The sequence below is a fragment of the Artemia franciscana genome, unplaced genomic scaffold, assembly GCF_032884065.1.
Source record: "Artemia franciscana unplaced genomic scaffold, ASM3288406v1 Scaffold_2252, whole genome shotgun sequence".
Lineage (NCBI taxonomy): Eukaryota > Metazoa > Arthropoda > Branchiopoda > Anostraca > Artemiidae > Artemia > Artemia franciscana.
The window spans coordinates 806-17,686 of NW_027063195.1; the positions used below are offsets into that span (position 1 = coordinate 806).

Consider the following 16,881-nt stretch of genomic DNA (forward strand, 5'->3'; position numbering starts at 1 on the left):
GAATGTGATTAAAGGCTCTTTTCCTATTTCAAAAGTTTTAGTTTTCGAGGGTAATAGCTATGTCTGTGGAAAAAAATGAAGATATTAGACTATTTTCTGATTGCACATGGTAAAGTATGTGATTAAAGGCTCTTTTCCTGTTTCAAAAGTTTTAGTTTTCGAGGGTAATAGCTACGTATGTTTAAAAACGAAGATATTAGACTATTTTATGATTGCACATGGTAAAAAATGTGATTAAAGGCTCTTTTCCTATGTCAAAAGTTTTAGTTTTTGAGGGTAATAGCTTTGTCTGTGGAAAAAATGAAGATATTAGACAATTTTATGATTGCAAATGTTAAAGAATGTGATAAAAGGCTCTTTTCCTATTTCAAACGATTTAGTTTTCGGGGGTAAAGCTACGTATGTTGAAAAAATGAAGATATTAGACTATTTTATGATTGCAAATGGTAAAGAATATGATTAAAGGCTCTTTTCCTATGTCAAAAGTTTTAGTTTTCGAGGGTAATAGCTTTGTCTGTGGAAAAAATGAAGATATTAGACTATTTTATGATTGCACATGGTAAAGAATGTGATTAAAGGGTCATTTCCTATTTCAAAAGTTTTAGTTTTCGAGGGTAATAGCTACGTATGTTGAAAAAATGAAGATATTAGACTATTTTATGATTGCACATGGTAAAGAATGTGATTAAGGCTCTTTTCCTATTTCAAAAGTTTTAGTTTTCGAGGGTAATAGCTACGTATGTTGAAAAAATGTAGATATTAGACTATTTTATGATTGCAAATGGAAAAGAATGTGATTAAAGGCTCTTTTCCTATGTCAAAAGTTTTAGTTTTCGAGGGTAATAGCTACGTATGTTGAAAAAATGAAGATATTAGACTATTTTATGATTGCAAATGGTAAAGAATGTGATTAAAGGCTCTTTTCCTATTTCAAAAGTTTTAGTTTTCGTGGGTAACAGCTTTGTCTGTGGAGAAAATGAAGATATTAGACTATTTTATGATTGCACATGGTAAAGAATGTGATTAAAGGCTCTTTTTCCTATGTCAAAAGTTTTAGTTTTCGAGGGTAATAGCTACGTATGTTGAAAAAAGGAAGATATTAGACTATTTTATGATTGCGAATGGTAAAGAATGTGATTAAAGGCTCTTTTCCTATGTCAAAAGTTTTAGTTTTCGAGGGTAATAGCTTTGTCTGTAGAAAATATGAAGATATTAGACTATTTTATGATTGCAAATGGTAAAGAATGTGATTAAAGGCTCTTTTCCTATTTCAAAAGTATTAGTTTTCGAGTGTAATAGCTACGTATGTTGAAAAAATGAAGATATTAGACTATTTTATGATTGCAAATGGTAAAGAATGTGATTAAAGGCTCTTTTCCTCTTTCAAAAGTTTAGTTTTCGAGGGTAATAACTACGTATGTTGAAGAAAATGAAGATATTAGACTATTTTATGATTGCAAATGGTAAAGAATGTGATTAAAGGCTCTTTTCCTATTTCAAAAGTTTTAGTTTTCGAGGGTAATAGCTATGTCTGTGGAAAAAATGAAGATATTAGACTATTTTCTGATTGCACATGGTAAAGAATGTGATTAAAGGCTCTTTTCCTATTTCAAAAGTTTTAGTTTTCGAGGGTAATAGCTACGTATGTTGAAAAAATGAAGATATTAGACTATTTTATGATTGCAAATGGTAAAGAATGTGATTAAAGGCTCTTTTCCTATTTCAAAAGCTTTAGTTTTTGAGGGTAATAGCTTTGTCTGTGGAAAAAATGAAGATGTTAGACTATTTTATGATTGCAAATGGTAAAGTATGTGATTAAAGGCTCTTTTCCTGTTTCAAAAGTTTTAGTTTTCGAGGGTAATAGCTACGTATGTTAAAAACGAAGATATTAGACTATTTTATGATTGCACATGGTAAAAAATGTGATTAAAGGCTCTTTTCCTATGTCAAAAGTTTTAGTTTTCGAGGGTAATAGCTTTGTCTGTGGAAAAAATGAAGATATTAGACAATTTTATGATTGCAAATGTTAAAGAATGTGATAAAAGGCTCTTTTCTTATTTCAAACGTTTTAGTTTTCGGGGGTAAAGCTACGTATGTTGAAAAAATGAAGATATTAGACTATTTTATGATTGCAAATGGTAAAGAATATGATTAAAGGCTCTTTTCCTATGTCAAAAGTTTTAGTTTTCGAGGGTAATAGCTTTGGTCTGTGGAAAAAATGAAGATATTAGACTATTTTATGATTGCAAATGGTAAAGAATGTGATTAAAGGCTCTTTTCCTATTTCAAAAGTTTTAGTTTTCCAGGGTAATAGCTACTTATGTTGAAAAAATGAAGATATTAGACTATTTTATGTTTTCAAATGGTAAAGAATGTGATTAAAGGCTCTTTTCCAATTTCAAAAGTTTTAGTTTTTGAGGGTAATAGCTATGTCTGTGGAAAAAATGAAGATATTAGACTATTTTATGATTGCACATGGTAAAGAATGTGATTAAAGGCTCTTTTCCTATTTTAAAAGTTTTAGTTTTCGAGGGTAATAGCTAAGTATGTTGAAAAAATGAAGATATCAGACTATTTTATGATTGCACATGGTAAAGAATGTGATTAAAGGCTCTTTTCCTATGTCAAAAGTTTAGTTTTCGAGGCTAATAGCTTTGTCTGTGGAAAAAATGAAGATATTAGACAATTTTATGATTGCAAATGGTAAGGAATGGGATTAAAGGCTCTTTTCCTATTTCAAAAGTTTCAGTTTTCGGGAGTAATAGCTACGTATGTTGAAAAAATGAAGATATTAGACTATTTTATGATTGCAAATGGTAAAAAATGTGATTTAAGGCTCTTTTCCTATGTCAAAAGTTTTAGTTTTCGAGGGTAATAGTTACGTATATTGGAAAAATGAACATATTAGACTATTTTATGATTGCAAATGGTAAAGAATTTGATTAAAGGCTCTTTTCCTATTTCAAAAGTTTTAGTTTTCGAGGGTAATAGCTACGTATGTTGAAAAAATGAAGATATTGGACTATTTTATGATTGCACATGGTAAAGAATGTGATTAAAGGCTCTTTTCTTATTTCAAAAGTTTTAGTTTTCGAGGGGAATAGCTACGTATGTTGAAAAATTAAGATATTAGACTATTTTATGATTGCAAATGGTAAAGAATTGATTAAACGCTCTTTTCCTTTGTCAAAAGATTTAGTTTTCGAGGGTAATAGCTTTGTCTGTGGAAAAAATGAAGATATTAGACTATTTTATGATTGCACATGGTAAAGAATATGATTAAAGGTTCTTTTCCTATTTCAAAAGTTTTAGTTTTCAAGGGTAATAGCTACGTATGTTGAAAAAATGAAGATATTAGACTATTTTATGATTGCACATGGTAAAGAATGTGATTAAAGCCTCTTTTCCTATTTCAAAAGTTTTAGTTTTCGATGGTAATAGCTACGTATGTTGAAAAAATGAAGATATTAGACTATTTTGTGATTGCAAATGGAAAAGAATGTGATTAAAGGCTCTTTTCCTATGTCAAAAGTTTTAGTTTTCGAGGGTAATAGCTACTTATGTTGAAATAATGAAGATATTAGACTATTATATGATTGCAAATGGTAAAGAATGTGATTAAAGGCTCTTTTCCTTTTCAAAAGTTTTAGTTTTCGAGGGTAATAGCTTTGTCTGTGGAAAAAATGAAGATATTAGACTATTTTATGATTGCAGATGGTAAAGAATGTGATTAAAGGCTCTTTTCCTATGTCAAAAGTTTTAGTTTTCGAGGTTAATAGCTACGTATGTTGAAACAATGAACATATTAGACTATTTTATGATTGCAAATGGTAAAGAATGTGATTAAAGGCTCTTTTCCTACTTCAAAAGTTTTAGTTTTTGAGGGTAAGAGCTTTGTCTGTGGAAAAAATGAAGATAGTAGACTATTTTATGATTGCAAATGGTAAAGAATGTGATTAAAGGCTCTTTTCCTATTTCAAAAGTATTAGTTTTCGAGGTTAATAGCTACGTATGTTGAAAAAAATGAAGATATTAGACTATTTTATGATTGCAAATGGTAAAGAATGTGATTAAAGGCTCTTTTCCTATTTCAAAAGTTTAGTTTTCGAGGGTAATAGCTACGTATGTTGAAAAAATGAAGATATTAGACAATTTAATGATTGCAAATGGTAAGAATGTGATTAAAGGCTCTTTTCCTATGTCAAAAGTTTTAGTTTTCGAGGGTAATAGCTACGTATGTTGAAAAATAAAGATATTAGACTATTTTATGATTGCAAAATGGAAAAGAATGTGATTAAAGGCTCTTTTCCTATTTCAAAAGTTTTAGTTTTCGAGGGTAATAGCTATGTCTGTGGAAAAAATGAAGATATTAGACTATTTTATGATTGCACATGGTAAAGAATGTGATTAAAGGCTCTTTTCCAAATTTCAAAAGTTTTAGTTTTCGAGGGTAATAGCTACGTATGTTGAAAAAATGAAGATATTAGACTAATTTATGATTGCAAATGGTAAAGAATGTGATTAAAGGCTCTTTTCCTATTTCAAAAGCTTTAGTTTTTGCAGGGTAATAGCTTTGTCTGTGGAAAAAATGAAGATATTAGACTATTTTATGATTGCAAATGGTAAAGTATGTGATTAAAGGCTCTTTTCCTGTTTCAAAAGTTTTAGTTTCGAGGGTAATAGCTACGTATGTTAAAAAACGAAGATATTAGACTATTTTATGATTGCACATGGTAAAGAATGTGATTAAAGGCTCTTTTCCTATGTCAAAAGTTTTAGTTTTCGAGGGTAATAGCTTTGTCTGTGGAAAAAATGAAGATATTAGACAATTTTATGATTGCAAATGTTAAAGAATGTGATAAAAGGCTCTTTTCCTATTTCAAACGTTTTAGTTTCCGGGGGTAATAGCTACGTATGTTGAAAAAATGAAGATATTAGACTATTTTATGATTGCAAATGGTAAAGAATGTGATTAAAGGCTATTCTCCTATGTCAAAGTTTTTGTTTTCGAGGGTAATAGCTACATGTGTTGAAAAAATGAAGATATTAGACTATTTTGTGATTGCAAATGGTAAAAAATGTGATTAAAGGCTCTTTTCCTATTTCAAAAGTATTAGTTTTCGAGGTTAATAGCTACGTATGTTGAAAAAATTAAGATATTAGACTATTTTATGATTGCAAATGGTAAAGAATGTGATTAAAGGCTCTTTTCCTATTTCAAAAGTTTTAGTTTTCGAGGGTAATAGCTACGTATGTTGAAAAAATGAAGATATTAGACAATTTAATGATTGCAAATGGTAAAGAATGTGATTAAAGGCTCTTTTCCTATGTCAAAAGTTTTAGTTTTCGAGGGTAATAGCTAAGTATGTTGAAAAAATAAAGATATTAGACTATTTTATGATTGCAAATGGAAAAGAATGTGATTAAAGGCTCTTTTCCTATTTCAAAAGTTTTAGTTTTCGAGGGTAATAGCTATGTCTGTGGAAAAAATGAAGATATTAGACTATTTTATGATTGCACATGGTATAGAATGTGATTAAAGGCTCTTTTCCAAATTTCAAAAGTTTTAGTTTTCGAGGGTAATAGCTACGTTGTTGAAAAAATGAAGATATTAGACTATTTTATGATTGCAATGGTAAAGAATGTGATTAAAGGCTCTTTTCCTATTTCAAAAGCTTTAGTTTTTGAGGGTAATAGCTTTATCTGTGGAAAAAATGAAGATATTAGACTATTTTATGATTGCAAATGGTAAAGTATGTGATTAAAGGCTCTTTTCCTGTTTCAAAAGTTTTAGTTTTCGAGGGTAATAGCTACGTATGTTAAAAAACGAAGATATTAGACTATTTTATGATTGCACATGGTAAAGAATGTGATTAAAGGCTCTTTTCCTATGTCAAAAGTTTTAGTTTTCGAGGGTAATAGCTTTGTCTGTGGAAAAAATGAAGATATTAGACAATTTTATGTTTTCAAATGTTAAAGAATGTGATAAAAGGCTCTTTTCCTATTTCAAACGTTTTAGTTTTTGGGGGTAATAGCTACGTATGTTGAAAAAATGAAGATATTAGACTATTTTATGATTGCAAATGGTAAAGAATGTGATTAAAGGCTATTCTCCTATGTCAAAAGTTATAGTTTTTCGAGGGTAATAGCTACGTGTGTTGAAAAAATGAAGATATTAGACTATTTTATGATTGCAAATGGTAAAGAATGTGATTAAAGGCTCTTTTCCTATTTCAAAAGTTTTAGTTTTCGAGGGTAATAGCTTTGTCTGTGGAAAAAATGAAGATATTAGACTATTTTATGATTGCACATGGTAAAGAATGTGATTAAAGGCTCTTTCCCTATGTCAAAAGTTTTAGTTTTCGAGGGTAATAGCTACGTATGTTGAAAAAATGAAGATATTAGATTACTTTATGATTGCAAATGGTAAAGAATGTGATTAAAGGCTCTTTTCCTATGTCAAAAGTTTTAGTTTTGAGGGTAATAGCTACGTATGTTGAAAGAATGAAGATATTAGACTATTTTATGATTGCAAATGGTAAAGAATGTGATTAAAGGCTCTTTTCCTATTTCAAAAGTTTTAGTTTTCGAGGGTAATAGCTACTTATGTTGAAAAAATGAAGATATTAGACAATTTTATGATTGCAAATGGTAATGTAACATATAGACCAGCCCCCCCCCCCTCCCCCCTATAAAATTCAGGACCAAATCCCTCATTCACATCCCCTTAGAAATCCTCAAATATAGGACCAAATCTCTCATCCATACTCTTCTAGGAACTCTTAAACTCAGGACTAAATTTCTCAGTCACACCCCTTTAGTAAATTTCAATTTGAAAAAGGTTTGAATAAAATCATTTAGAATTTAACAGTTGCTAAATTTAACAAGTCTGCATAATCCTACGCAGTTAGACTACGTGCATTTAGATAAGTGAAAGGTTACTTAACAAGTCAAGTAACCAGTTATTCTGACCCCTGAGTTTTTCAACAGTCTGCATAGTCCAACGCGGTTGGACTATGTGCATTTAGATAAATTAAATGTTACTCAACAAGTTAAGTAACCAGTTATTCTGACCTATGGGTTTTTCTCAAAACCAAAAGAGAAATCCTTGCCAGCTTTTGGATGCGAGACTAGTCACATGATTAAATATTACCAATAGTAGTGGAGGTCAACTTCCGCAGGTCACCAAGCCTGTCCGGCAAGTGCGCGCGTTGGATATATGAGCCCAACACAAGGACGAATAGTTAGTTTTATGGAGAGATTCGAATGCATTAGATCAATTGCTCATGTTCACCTTTTCGTGCAATAAGACATTGAAGCTATTTTGTCAATAGTTGTATATTGTAAGTAAATAAACCTTATTGTATTTAATCATCTTTTGTCTATGTATTAGGGCATCAGGTACAGTTCCTCTAGCTTTCAGGCACGGTCCCAAGGGAATCTATATTTGTTTCAAGAGACCTCGAACAACACCGAGATGGTTCTATCTCCCAGGTTACCGGGGATTCTATACGAAGCCTTTTTATTTTATTAATAATTTAGCTCCCATATCCACATTAAGCTATTAAGACTTAGAAGTCCCAAGCAACTCAACGCCAACCCCCCTTAAGATAAAATCACAAAACAAGCTCATTATTCAACAAAACCACCCCGTAACATATGGCGCGGTCGGGAAAAGAAAGCAGCAATGGAACTGAAAGTACCTACGCAATAAATGCCTACTAACATAGACAAGTATGATTACTTACATTTTTGATTTTTAAGTCCAGTGCAATTTTATCTCGCTTTTTTGAATTTTTAGGTGCAGTGCGATTTTATTTCTATTTTTGTATTTATTTTATATATATAGGTATACCCCATTCAAAAAATATCAAAATCTTTAAAAAATTAAAATAAAACAGTAATAAGATTAAAAATAAAAAAATTTGAGATTATTTTGAACCGCATACTTAAAAAAAAAAGACTACAATAAATATGGACCAGGAACAAGATGAAATATTAAAAGCGCAACAAATTATTGCAACTTCGGTGGAAATTGCAAAATCATTACCAGAATATGAAGGAGATACGGACGTTGATCAATTCAACATCCATTTAGGACAATTTGTGGAAATGACAAAAATTGACCTAAAAGTATTAAAAAATATGTTACTTTTAAGACTGAAAGGACAGGCGCTAACATTCCTAAAACAAATAGAAAACTCGATAGGTACAGAAGCAACCTCAACAATTAACTCAATAGAATTATTGCAACAGGCCTTCCAGAAAAGATTCATTGACACAAGTTCATTGAATAAACTGAAACATGGCCTAGTTACTTTCGAACAGACCCAAAACGTTCGTGAGTACTTGCATAAGGTTAGAATCGCAACAGAAGCGCGATACGGTCCAGGAGAAGGGGAATTATATGAAAAAATCATACTAAATGCATTTAAACAGGGACTAAACCCAAAGTTATACCGCCTTTTGATAGCTAAAAATATTGATAACCTAGAACTAGCAGTTCAGGAAATAGAAAGAGCCGTAGAAATTGATTCGATTGTCCTGCAGCATCAAAAAATGTCAATAAATGCTGTAGAAAGCAAAACCCCTGTAAGATCAAGGGATTCCTCTCCGCGATTTTTCTCCCGAGAATCATCGCCCAAACCTGTTCGAAATCAAATTCGAACCACCACACCACCAGGACAAGTAGGTTTTGCCCCCAATAATCAATTAAGGGCACAAACTAACAATGAACCATTAAGGTGCTACACATGTAACCGATTAGGACATATCGCAAAAAATTGTTTTGCAAACAATAATAATCGACCAAACATTAGGGGAACGGGTAACCGTTTGTCCAGGGGGACAAACTATAGTGGGTACGCCCCAAGAGGTAATCGAGGAAACACCTTGGTAACAAGAAATAATTATCCCACCCAAAATCAAAATTTCCAACGCAATACATATCAATATCAAGGAGGGTATCGTGGAAGAACAAATCAGCCCAGTAATAGTTGGAACAGAAATACAAGAGAAAATTACATCAGCCGACGGCAGCCATATAATAGCTCCATCTCAAGTAATAACCAAGGAACCCAAAACAGAACAAATGAAAATTCTACATCTAACATCTGGGAATCCCAGGGAAACGATATAAGCCCCCAAAATTCGTAGGACCAAAATTTGGTGGCAAGATAATTTACAGGTCCTCCCCAGTAATAATACCATTTTTAAGTGCAAATAATAATAAGATGTTACCAGTATTTGAAAATTTTAACGCAGGGAATATTTATTTCTCAGCCCTTATAGATTCAGGAGCAACCGCAAATGTGATAAATACATCCGTGTTTAATAAATTACCAAACTATATTAAACGACGAATGAGCAATATCTGTCCCAATTTGTCAAGTGTAACCGGACACGACCTAGATGTGAAAGGCACTGTGTATCTAGCCTTGCGCAAGGATAACAGAAATTTCTATACTCGATTTATAGTTTGTAAGAATTTTTCATACGAAGCGATAATAGGCGCAAATTTTTTAAAATCAAATAAAATATTATTAGATGTAGCAAATTCAAAGTTTATCTACCCAACGGACACCATATCAATGATAAATAACATACAAGCAAACAAAGTAAGGGAAATTATAGGTAACATGAGAGAGTATAGAAACAAACAAATTCAAGAAATTTGTTATGTATGGAAAAAACTTGAAAAAATAGAAACTCCAGGAGAAAAACCAGCGGAGAATCTTCTAAATTCAATAAAAGAAGAAAATCACAAAAAATATTATGGATTTGTAGTGCGTAAAACAAAATTTCCCCCTAAATCAATGCAGAGGGTCCAAATATCACAAATGTTAGAACCAGTTAATGATAAAAATGAAATTTGGGTAGCATCGCCGTCGGAAAATCTCCCGAAATATGTAGTTTGTGAAGAACAAATTATAAATTACGAAAGGGAGAAGGTTACATTTGGGTAACGAACACCCACGAAAACGACCTAATTACCCTAAGTAAGGTACATGTTTAGTAGAGATACAAGTAGTATCGGAATCCGACATTAATAATTGGAAAAATTTGGAAAAAAACTACGTGAACAATATTAATGTTTACGTTGACAGAAAATATCCACTGACGCGATCTCAATTCCTTGAGAAATTAGAACTAAGTCACATAACCGATGTATCATTAAAACAACAATTGTGCGACTTATTATGGGAATATAGAGATGTCTTTTCAACATCTGAGGATGATATAGGACTTATCCCATTTTATGAACACGCAATACAAACCGCAGGGCCGCCAGTTGCAAAAAAACCATACAGAATTCCTTATAAACATAAGGAATGGCTAATAAACAAAATACATGAACTTGAAAAAAATCAAATCATAAGGCCAAGCATAAGCCCATACTCTGCCCCCGTTATTTTAGTCCCGAAAAAGAATAATGACCTTAGATTAGTGGTAGATTATAGAGTTTTAAATAAACAAGTAGTAAGTGACAAATTTCCCCTTCCTAGAATAGACGAAATTCTAGATTCAATATCAAATAAAAATAAAATATTTACTTCCCTAGATTTGACACAAGGGTATCATCAAGTGTTTTTAAAACAGCTTTTTCAACAACAGAATGTGGTTCTTATGAATACTTAAGAGTACCATTTGGACTAAAAACCAGTTCGAGTGCATTGTGTAGACCCCTCCTTCATTTACTATGAGGCCTAAATAACATAATTCATTTTGTTGATGACGTCATAGCTATGGACAAAGACGCGGAGGACCATTTACTGACCCTAGCAAAAGTGTTTGAGAAATTTAGAGAAGGCAATTTAAAATGTAGACCAGAAAAAGTAAATCTTTTTCAAACAAAACTAAAATTTTTAGGAGTAGTTGTAACACAAGGACAAATTTCCCCAGACCCTGAAAAAATAAAATCCGTTAAAAATATAAAGCCCCCCCAAACAATTAAACAATTACGAGGAATCTTAGGATTAATGAGCTATTTCCGAAAATTTATAAGAAATTACGCACAAGTTGCAAAACCTTTAACGGACCTCACGAGAGGCAACCCACAAAAAATTGTGTGGTCTAATACAGCTCAGAATGCATTAGATCATTTAAAAAAGGCTCTAACCTCAGAACCTATTTTATCACTACCTGACTTCCAAACAGGACAATTTGTTGTTACAACGGATGTCTCTAACAAGGGAATTGGGGCGATCCTCTCCCAAATAATAAATGGGGAAGAAAGAGTGATAGCGTACGCTTCTCGCACCCTGACTTCTGGAGAAAGTAATTATTCTGCTACACAGCTTGAATTATTATCAATTATCCACCATTTGGAAAAGTTCAGACATTATTTGGTAGGCAGAAAATTTAAACTGGGTTCAGACCACAAAAGCCTGCAATATCTGCAAACTTTCAAAAAGCCAACGGGAATACTCGCGAGATGGATTTTGAAAATCCAAGACTTAGATTATGAATTTGAACATCTTAAGAGAAAACAAAATGCCCCATGTGATTATCTAAGTAGATTTCCAGATAATACCCCAGTAGAAAATGAAAACGAAGAAATCAACACGATAAAAGCCAAGTATGTTCCAAAAAAGAAGGGTTTAAAAATGAAATCGCTTGAGAATAATTCGGTTGAGAAGGAACAGAAAAACAGCCCACTTTCCTTAAATTCTATAAAAATGTATCAAAAGAAAGATGATACTTGTGCCGCTCTAATAGAATATTTCTTATATGATAAAGAGTTACCTGATGAAATGAAATCTTTTAAAAAAGAAATTGATAACTATTATTATGATTTCGACGAAAAAATACTATGTAGGATAATAACCGATACTGATAAAAGAAATCAAACTTCCGTTATACCAGTTTTACCCCGAATTTTGGAAAAACCCGCTTTTGAATTCTTTCATTCTGAAGTAGGAGGTCACTTGGGATTAGATAAAACATTCCATAGATTAAAACAACACTTTTTCGTTACTTCAGCCTTGACAAAGTTAAAGAATTATGTGAATAATTGTGAAACTTGTAATTTAAGAAAAAATCCTCAAGTCTACCCGAATCCAACGATAGGAAGAACGCCTACGGCCCGGTTTCCATTTGACTTAGTTTCTTTTGATTTATATGGTACAAGTGGAGGATTACCCACGTCTAATGAAGGACACACCTGTGTACTGTCAGTAATAGATCATTTTTCTGGTTTCACTTTTGCTAAACCATTAAAAAATCAAAGCGCCTATACAACGTCGAAAGCTCTCGCTAAAATATTCCTTAATTTCGGTATCCCCAATACAGTATTAAGTGACAACGGCCCTAATTTTGTATCGAAAGTAACCAAGGATTTAATGTCTTTCCTTCAAATAAATAAATTGGTATCGACCCCCTATCATCCACAGGCCAATGGGAAAATTTAGAACAGACACAAACTATTTTCTAATATTTTAAGTATTTATACGAAAGAAAATCGCAGGGATTGGCATGAAACCTTACCTTATTTAACTAATGTAATAAATACAGCTTACTCCCAGGTCATTCGCGATAACCCATTTTATATATTATTCGGACGAGACTTTAGAATCCCTTATAATGAAATTATAGAGTCACGACAATTTTATAATGATTTTCAAGATTATAAACAAGAATTTATCAATAGAATGAGGAAAACTTATAAACTTGTAAAACAAGAAATAGAAAGATCAAAAAGAAAGCAAGAAGCAAAAAATATTCCTAATGTCAAAGGTAAACTCGATTTCCAAGTAGGAGATTGCGTTTACTTAAAAAATGAAAACAAATCGGACGGCAAGAAACTTTCGGACCGGTACCTAGGACCGTTAAGAATAATTAAAAGGTATGATAATAATGTTACATTTAAACTATTAAAACCAAAAACAGGAAAAATTTATAAAACCCACGTTAGTCGTATAAAAAGGGCAAAATTCACAGAAACATGGACCCCTCAACCTTCAACATCAAATACCTCGGAGGACGAAAATCAACCACCTCGCTCTAGATTAAGTGAGCTTAAACCTTTTAATTTCAAACAAGGATATTTTGAAAACAGTAGTGATGAAGAAAAATTTAATGAATTTCTAACCATGACAAATATGGTCACCACCACAAAAAGTACCCCCGTTACACGGAGACGGAGGAATAGCGATTCCTCTTCCAGTGAAGAATCAGAAGAGTTGGACTATACAATTTCTCCACAAACGCAATTTTTCCCGGATCGAATTTCGACACCTTTTCCACCAAAACGTTTCCCCGATGATTTGGTACACCCTGTCACACCAATAGACAGACCCTTTTCGTTACAAGATGAATTAAATAAGGCTATACAGACCCCTGGTGACATAGAGTCAGAAAAGGTCTACCAACCGCAACGACAAACATTGCGGGAGGCCATGGATCTTATTAATTACCCAATTAAAACTAGACAAAGTACACTCGATACTAATCCAGCTACAGATGAACATCAATATCACGATATAACCGTCTCAAAGGCAAAACCAAAGGACTGGGTATCTTGGAAGGAAACCTTAATACAAACACTTCCTCACCCCCCGGAAGACATGGCTTTCAAGCAGTGGAGGCACCCCAAGAAGACATTTGAATCCTCCCAAAGCTCCCAAGAATCGTTCAATTCTCCCGAGCCCAGAGATCAACAGGACAAGTCAATCAATAAACCCTCCACTTCACGAGGTGAAGAAATTTACGAAGGTCAGGCTGGATCCACACCTAAATCTCAAACTTCTACTTCAAGAGAACCAGATACTAAATCTACAACTAGTTCCTCAGATACTGAGAGTGAATCAGGCACAAATGAGCCCAAAGATGTGGAAGGAACAAGACCACAGAGTGCAACTGCCCAGGCTAAAAAGGCACAAATTAAAGGCCAAAAATTTCTTAAAAAACAATATAAAAAGTTTGACCTGATATCACTAGCGAAGCCAAAGAAAAAAACCGAGTCTACCGAAGAGAAGGTAACAACAAGGTCAGGCCGAGTTGTCAAAAAACCAGATAAATTAGATTATTAATAAAAAAAAATAAAAATATATCAGTCCTGGATAAAATAAAAAAAAATAAAATAAATAAAAATAAAATAGTCTTTTTTTGCTAATTATTAATCGGTAACCCTAAGAAACCATCCCGTAATAAAACATCCTTAAAAGAAAGTACCTTTCAGGAAAGCTGAAAGACTCCAAGTGAAAAATTGGCCTATCTTCAAAGAGTGCTCATTATTCTAAGTAAGTTCAAAATCACATTTTTGCTAAGATTAATCGCAAGAGTGCAACTGCTTCATTAACATTTTGCTTAAAATAATTCCTTTAAGTTAAGGATTATCTTAAGGGTTAAAATTAGAACTGCCCCGTCGACTAAACGTTGCGCCAGATAAGTAGGCGAGACACTTCCTGATTCTTAAAAAACTTTAATTTCTCCAATAATATAACCCGTAGCTTTGGTAAACTATCTTACCACAAGTAAAACTCAGCTGTAACAAAACGTTGATTAGAAAGCTTATTAATATTGCTAAACCCTACGCATAGACAGACGATTTAGGTTTCGAAACTAGAATTACATTCGAAATTACAAGAAGTCTACTATACACGAAACCTGAATAGAGAAAGCGAGGCGCCCTTGCGGGTTGTAGTGGCAAGGCTTGACGTGTTTCAACTTGCTTTGCCGCGTACTACCTGAGGGGACTCCTTGAAAGCTACTTCTTCATTGTTACAGCCAGCGATAAAGTGAACAAATGAAAGTAAATTGCAACAAACTGTAAATTGAACTTTGACAAACCCAAATTCCCCGTAAGCCAATAGTCGGTAGTTGGTGCAGACTCGGCCTACGAACTTCGTATGAGTTCGTACGCCGTGTCTGTTCGAATTCCCAATTACTATTTCTTCATTGCTTCAACTCATGTTAGACCAACCAATTCAACCCATAATATAATACCCGCACATTGTTTGAACGAATTCGAATAAAAATCCCTATACGTTGTACTTCTTCTAAGTCCCTTTTAATTTAATTAATAACCCAATTTACTACCAAAATATGTCCAAAGCAATTATAGATTCGGAATTTATTTCAATTATTCACGCTAAGGAAAATATTATATATGCGGCCACGATTTTAGTGCAGGATAAGAATGGTAAAGAGGTGTATGCTGAAACATGGTACCTCAATTACGATTTAACAAAATTTGAACCTCATACATATAGATTTGGCTTAAAATTAGCGAATACTCCTAAATATCAACCCGCAAGAGGAGAAGTAAAAATAAAATATTCAAATAAAAATAAGAAAGGAAAAAACTTGACAAGCCTTCAACCATTAATAAGAAAACTACAACAAAAATTTAATATAAGCTATTGGTTTTGCAAGGGCCCAAATCAAACTGATCTACTTTTAATTGATAAATGTAGACCGCCGAAAATTTGTTATAAGATCGAGGAAAATGAAAATTGTATTAAGTACGAAGGAATTCACCACTCCTTAGATGAAATCCGACATTACGCCAAATTTATGTATGATCCAACGTCCCAAGATTATGCAGTAAGGGGAAATAACATTTTCTTAAAGAGAAAAAAATCGGTAGAAGCAAAAAAGACGCATATAAAGGTAAATTAAAATCAAAAAAATCAAACAATATACAAAATCTACAATTTTTTTAGACGAAACACCAGAAGAACTCAAGGTGGAAAAAGGTAATTACTCATTAGATAATTAGCCTGCTTATACGTGTGACTAATACTAACCGGGAAAATAACGCGACAAAGAACCTTAAGTAATACCGACACCCTAGAACCCGACCAAGACCTGATGTTTGCGAGACCAGAATTTTGGATTTCAAATACAACCCTAAGTTTACCAAACCTCTCAGTAATAGACTATGAATTACGGGAAATAATCTTCGAGTCCGCAATAACTAATGCAGTAAGGAACTTGGAATATAATACCTTATATTCATTATTGCAAGTTCCCGTTATTTTCAACGAGGATCTCATAATACACGGAATAATCATCCTATTATACGGATCATTTTCACTAGAAATATTGAGCAAAGATTACGATTATAGGCACAAAAATGCTGCATACACCTGCGCAGCCCTACTCCAAGCAATGCCCCCCGTTGCGTATCCTTTAATAGCATCTTTAATACGCGAAAATTTCTGGCACATAGAACAAGAATCAGGTTTCAAAATACTATGGCCCTTAAAGTTTCTAGACTTACTACTAAATGTGAATTACAGAATAGTGGAAGATGAAAATATATTGTTGGAAATATATGAACACTATTTGAGATACAGTACCAATTTTGACCCAATAATTGTAAAAAATTCAATCCATTATATTTATGATGAACAGTATATGGAGTTAATAAATGTAACAACAAAATTCTACATGAATGATGAAAATTTTGGATCAAAAATTTTGCCAGATAAGGACACCATTGTGTATGAAAAATTCCTAGACACAGCTAGCCCCCTATGCTTTCGTAAGGAATTGATTTATAAAATAATTCACACGACCTCAGATGAACTCAGTCTAAAAGATCTATGCAGGAAAAAAATACGGCAAACATTAAAGAAAAAGGACATTAATTATTCCATGCAAAGCCTCCATATTCCCACTTTCCTAAAGAAATACATAATGTACATGGAAAACGGCCCCGAAATCAATGAAAAGGACTTCCAGTTAACATTTAAAACCCCCTACCCTTTAAAGTCAGAGTACAAATTCCTGTAAGCATCACTAATAAGCTAATAACAAGAATTTTGTTCATCCTGTTATTTTGTTCATTTACACGCAAGATAAGAAGAGAAAATTTCCAATATAAACAGCTACTTGCGTCTCGGACTTTTACGATATTACTTAACAAAATCCCCC

The 16,881-nt window shown here is 32.8% G+C and overlaps 1 protein-coding gene across 1 annotated transcript; it reads left to right on the top strand.

The window, feature by feature from the left end:
- Positions 1-8,112: 8,112 nt before the first annotated feature.
- On the top strand, positions 8,113-9,156 carry LOC136042868 (GATA zinc finger domain-containing protein 4-like). Its single transcript, XM_065727798.1, has one exon. It carries the CDS (start codon positions 8,113-8,115, stop codon positions 9,154-9,156), a length of 1,044 nt encoding a protein of 347 aa, XP_065583870.1.
- Positions 9,157-16,881: the final 7,725 nt, after the last annotated feature.

Excerpts from the sequence above, each read along its gene's own strand:
- LOC136042868 (XM_065727798.1), top strand. The coding sequence starts at position 8,113 with ATGACAAAAATTGACCTAAAAGTATTAAAAAATATGTTACTTTTAAGA.